This window comes from Protomyctophum bolini (genome assembly GCF_963924005.1).
Source record: "Protomyctophum bolini genome assembly, chromosome: 3".
Classification (NCBI taxonomy): domain Eukaryota; kingdom Metazoa; phylum Chordata; class Actinopteri; order Myctophiformes; family Myctophidae; genus Protomyctophum; species Protomyctophum bolini.
The window spans coordinates 1,774,983-1,780,982 of NC_137864.1; the positions used below are offsets into that span (position 1 = coordinate 1,774,983).

A 6,000-nucleotide genomic window follows, 5' to 3' on the forward strand; every position below is an offset into this window, starting at 1 on the left:
CTGCCCCTAACCTCATTGGAAACGCACGCTGGTTTTTGGTGACTGATATATAGGCCTATATCCTTCAAATAACGTTTCCAGCCATGGTGAGACTATATATATAGGCCTACATGCGGTTATCAGATGCTGTTCAACTTCAACAGATCGGAGAGGTTATGGCTATTCACTGTTACGGCCCGGGCCTATATATGAATAATAGAACAGTACTGACCTGCAGCAGATTGGAGGAGAGGTCCAGTTCAGTCCCTGAGCGGAGCGGCCCATTGAGTCCAACCCCCCCCCATCAGGGCTGGGACTGGGACAAAAAATTCTGCCCGGTCATTTTCAGCGTGAATTTGGCACAGACAGACCGGCCCACGACCTGACAACCAGCGCGCAGATAGCAGAAACTCTACCGCCCGCTCCGTCGAGGCACACACAAACAAACAAGCCCTATAATACCACGCACCACTTTTACAGAACAACATAAGTGATACAATACCAACAGACAACTATATACACAACCCTTTGTAGAGGGTTTATTTGTCACTCACAGATACAGATACAGTGAAATTATCACGACGGCACTGGCAGAATGGCAGCACGCCCGGACCTTTCCTGGTGGCCTGCCGCCTATTGCCTGTCAAAAAGAAAGGGATTTCCCCCCCCCCCCCAAATTATTGCAAATATTTCAAAACATATAAGCGTGCAGTGAACTTGTAACGTATGTTAAAATTAAATGTTCAAACAAACCTTAAACAAACTTTCTATACCGGATGAGAAGAGTCCATGCATTGTTGAATGACAATAAAGCTATCTCCATCCATCTTTTGGCTTAGTTTACGATAGTAGGCTAGCCTACCCATATTTGCTTTATAACAATAATCATGCTATAAAGCAGAGTATATGTAAACTGCGTATAACACTATAACAATAGGCTAGGCTACTATATGCAATTGTTACACATGGAGCCTTTTATAAGAACTTATAAACTCGAGTATTATAATAGCCTATACTTCATAATTGCTCTCAAAATATTGAAGTGAAATTAACTTGGACTATTCTGTATCATGTTGTACCATCAAATGTGTATTCATTGATTTTAATTGTCCACACATTTTTGTCAGTATAGGACCTATAGCCTACAGTACGCCTATGTTGTTATTATAAAAGCATAAAATGTGTTAATTTCCCCTGCATTATTGTAATTTGAACTTCCAATAGGTATATGATATACTGGTCATACAAATTCTCTTGATGCTTATCACATGTTTATTCTATTCCGATTGGTTGTTTGTACCCATCTCTGAATGTGTATATTTAAAAAACGTTGCAGTGTGTGGGTATATCTTTTATTGTTGGAGGAAACTGAACTTTTTATATTTTAACTGCCAGACTGGATTACCAGCCAAGGTGGCTGGACCGCTGAGCCATGGCCCAGGCCAATATTTTCCTTTTTAACAGAATGTCTGTTATGACCCGTTAAAACAATAATTTGACATTTTGTGTTATCGCATAATGGGTTAATGATATTTCCCCCCCCCCCCCTTTAGCCTACTGAGCAGTTAATAGTGAGTTACAATCACACTACAATGCATAAATGATTAATACATGCTCATGTACTGTATGAGGATTATAATATTATGACACTTCTCTAGGAAAACATTATGTCTGAGTTGACTTTTACCTTCTAAAAACTCACCTTTTGAAAAGGTGCTTTTAAGCCCCAAACCTCTATTTTAATGTATCTTTGTTTTATCCGTTGTTTATTTACATTTCTGTTAACAGTTAACAGCGTGACATTGCTCTTATGGTGCTATACAAATATAGCTTATATTGCAATTATATATAATTAATGTTATTTACCCTGAGAGGCTTCCCGGAGGTATAGTTTGAATCCATTTGGTGTTGAATTCATATTCATTTATCGTCACTGTCATTTCCATTTTCCGAGTGGTGCGCTACGAGCTTGTATAGTTCTTCGGTTTTTGAAAAACCGAAGAACGACTGACTATAGAAACATAGCTTTTTCAGAAAACTGTCAGGATGTAGAAGAGTTTTTTAGAATCTGATCTCAGGTCAAAATGGGTGAATACAATTATTGATTAATAATCTAGCCCTATAGTTTGGGCACATTATAATAGGCAAAGAAAAGTTTTTAAAAAAGAATGTGAAAAATGGCCTTTCTACAAGCCCCTCGTGACACATTGTGAGCCTGCTGAGCTTCCACTTTCACTATTTGGCATGATACCATTGTGTAACAAAGTAGAAAATAACATATAAAAAGGAGCAAACTTATGTTCTTATAATTACTCCTCAACAATGCTCATTATAGAAATGGTAGTCACATCATCCATTTGGGATTCTGAACGATAAACCACTGCCTTTGGGGCGCCCGCTAGCCTAGTGGTCCAGGAGCATCAGGCCACACATATACACGTTCATGGCGACCTTTGCTGCATGTCTCTCCCCTTCTCTCTCTCCCTCTTTCCTGTCTATCTTCACTTGATACTATATCAATAAAGGCAAAAAGCCAAAAACAAAAAGATGAAAAGAAACCACTGCCTTTCTCTTCGCGGGAAAGTTAGTATATGCTGATCTCTGTACATTCATTCATTCATTAAAAACAACACACATCATTGGAAGTACAAAACTTTTTTTTTTTTTTTTTTTTTTAATTTTCTATGATCAAAACTGCAAAACATCTAGAAAAATATACAACAAACTGAACCTTTCACAACATTGAACATTTGTTTGTGAAAAAACTTAAGGGGGGGAGGAGGAGGAGGGGGGCTTAAAAGAAAAAGGAATATTCACATTTTTTTTCCTCATTATCGATAAAAGCACATTCTTTTTTTTTTTCTCTTTGTCCGTAGATTTTGCGGTCTGCTTCTGACGCTCACTCGTGATCTGCACAAAGACTGACAAGAGATTTATTTTCATCGTTCCTGACATTCTGTTGGCGTAAACATCTGTCTCGTGATGATGATGATATATACGCCCCAAGTATTCACCCGGAGAGACGTCCACGTGAGCTCGTGTCACGTCCGTGTGTGATCTTGAAGATCTATTTAACGGCTATTTAAAAAAAAAAAAAAAAAAGGGATGTTTTTTTTTTATTAAAATCAATCATCGCAAACCTTTTTTCTATAATCGATCAAATCGATTAGCCGCCGCAACAACCACCCCCCCCCCCCCCCCCATATAATGTCAGAACCGATAAAAACAAAAACAAATATCTCCGTCAGTCTCGTTTTTCCCGAAGGTTTATCTTTAGAGTCGCGTCGGTTTTAACCTCTCTCTCTCTCTCTCTCTCTCTCTGGAGCACGACTCACAATTCGTCGCGGGAGGCGGAGAGAGAGAGAGAGAGAGAGAGAGAGAGAGAGAGACAGCCGACCTATGACAAAAAGCTCCCGAAGCGCCGCGTTTTAAACGCGGCGCTTTGTGAGCTCGTATATATATATATATATATATACATAGGTCCCCGAATATCTCTATACTCGTCTTCGGCGTTTATATGCGGCGGGGCGGGGCGGCGGGGCGGAGGAGGAGGAGTAACGCTCTCAAACGTCCCCGCAGTATCCGGAGTCGTTGGACAGCTGCGAGTTGGAGCTGCGCGCCGACGAGGACGACGACGAGTTCCAGATGTCCAGGTTCATGATGTGCGGGCCGAACGGGTGGAAGCTGCTGTACTGCAGCTTCTGCTGCGGGCAGGCGGGGGCGCTGGCGAGCAGCGGCTGTGGCGGCTGTGGCGGCTCCCTGCCGACGACCATGCAGCTGCCGCCGCCGAAGGGGGAGGTGACGGCGGAGGAGGAGGAGGCGGAGACAGAGGAGGAGGAGGAGTAGGGCGGAGCCACAGGAGACACGGGGGAGATGGGGGCGGAGCGCTCGGCGGCGGGGGCGTGGTGGAAGGCGTGGCTCTGGTAGGGCTCGCTCTGCGGCGTCCAGATGGAGCCGAACAGGCTGGACATGGGGGACAGACTGCGGGTGCCGGAGAAGTACGGCTGTATAAGGGGGGGGGGGGGGAGAGAAATTTATATTATATTATGTTATATATATGCACGTTATATACACACACACGGGTATTAGGTTTCTCATTCATCGCCACTATGGGGTGCCAAAAAGTCCCTGAGCGCCAGTTTCTATACTTTTATTTTTATTTATTTTTTGTAAAAAAAGAATATATATATATATATATTTTTTTTGCCCAACGTTATACACGTCTGAAAAAGACGATAAAGACGTCGTTGGCGCTGTGGGAGTTGCTAAAAAAGGAGTCAAGTAGGTCGTTGGCAGACATTGGACACCCGAGTTAAAAACATTTACTTTTATTTTTCTACGATTTTTCAAAAATAGCAGACCTAGAAGCTCGTAGGGGCGCCACTCGGTGGCGCGCCATGAGCTTGTAGATCTGCTATTTTTTCCCAATAGCTAAATTATGTCATCATAATCATAATAAAACGCCAAAAAGGGGTTCCCGCCCCCCCCAAAAAATGGGTTAAAGCAAAAAAAACAATGTCCCGATCTTTTATTTTGCAAAACAAAAGTCATATAAGATATAAGATAAGAATCAACTTTTGACGGTCACGTCACTATAGTTCACAGGTGTAAAGAAGGGTGGTAACAAAATTCCGTATTTTCATAAGCGCTGTCCTTTTTGTTGCTTCAAGAATCAAATACCTGGCGCTATGTGGCAGGTATGTGCCCCGTCCATTTTATTGCACATAAGACAAGACTACAAGTCACATTGTAATAATGTAATATCATAACAACCTGCAGAAGAGCTACTGTACAGCGTTCCACAACACCAGCTGCTGCGGAGCATAATAACGATGGCGGTAGAGGAGTGCATGGAGCAGAAGTGAAGCAATGCAACCAACAAGGCTGAGAGCGCTTCCCCGTTTTCTATGCGAGCTTACGTGTGGTGAAATAACCACACGTATAGTTTATTCACTTTTTCACTAAATTAGTCTGACCCCAGTAACCTGTCAACCACACTCCACTCTGGCTCCATACTAAACTATAGTCATACAGTATTATGACAATTCACGAGGTCGCACAAAACAGTAAAATAGTGTCTATTTTTGTTGCAAATGAATAATGGATGTTGTATAATATTACGTTTCTCTAAGCATTGTCCCATTGACCACAATACGGATACCAACAACCAGAGATGCAGATCAAAGCCCAGCTCTTATTATTATTATTATGGACCTGGTTCAGAAGTTATTGAGACGGGGGAACATCGACGAGGTTTCTTGTGATGCCATGTGTGCACGACTTGAGAGACGAACTATTGGATAATCACTATGAAAACAACGTCAACATCAAAGCCACCCCAGCGTCATCAACCGCTCGCCGCACATCAAGAAGTGCAGTACTTAGTTTAGACAGTAGTTAGTTTAGACTAGTCATTTGGTTGGACCAGTCATTAGTCCTATACAACTACAACCTATCTCAAACCCTCACCCTCACCCTAACCTCCCACGGGGGCAGCACACCTAAACCTATAACCTTAACCCATGTCTAACCAATGACTAGTCTAAACTAAGTATGCACCCTAAACCCTCACCCTAACCCTAACCTCCCACGGGGGCAGCACACCTAAACCTGACCTTAACCCATGTCTAAGCAATGACTAGTCTAAACTAAGTATGCACCCCGTGTGTGAATTCTCACCTTGCTGCCGATGCAAGGCGCCGTTTCCCAGACAGAGGGGGGGTCCGAGGGGCTATCGACGTCCCCCCAGCTGGCCTGGGGGTTGTACGCAGTCGGACCGTCCGGACAGGTGAAAGCACTCTGCAGGTCTCCGTTACCTGGAGAGAAGAAAGCCAAATCAAATCAAATCAAATCAAATCAAACTTTATTTCTAGAGCACATTTACAAAGACCAGAAGGTCAACCAAAGTGCTGTGTGCACGATCATGAAGGCAAACATACAATCAACACAAGTAGCAGAACAACATCAAAGAAACAACAAACAGTACACAGGTTAATTAGGTCAAACATTGAAAGCCAGGGA

The 6,000-nt window shown here is 42.8% G+C and overlaps 1 protein-coding gene across 1 annotated transcript in view; it reads right to left on the reverse strand.

Moving 5' to 3' along the window:
• Positions 1–2,651: 2,651 nt before the first annotated feature.
• tmem131l (transmembrane 131 like) overlaps positions 2,652–6,000 on the reverse strand; it is a 101,009-nt gene continuing 97,660 nt past the window's right edge. Inside the window, 2 exon segments of the mRNA XM_080759711.1 lie at positions 2,652–3,983; positions 5,659–5,795. Of these exon segments, the coding sequence (XP_080615837.1) occupies positions 3,543–3,983; positions 5,659–5,795 (578 nt within the window). The 3' untranslated portion in view covers positions 2,652–3,542.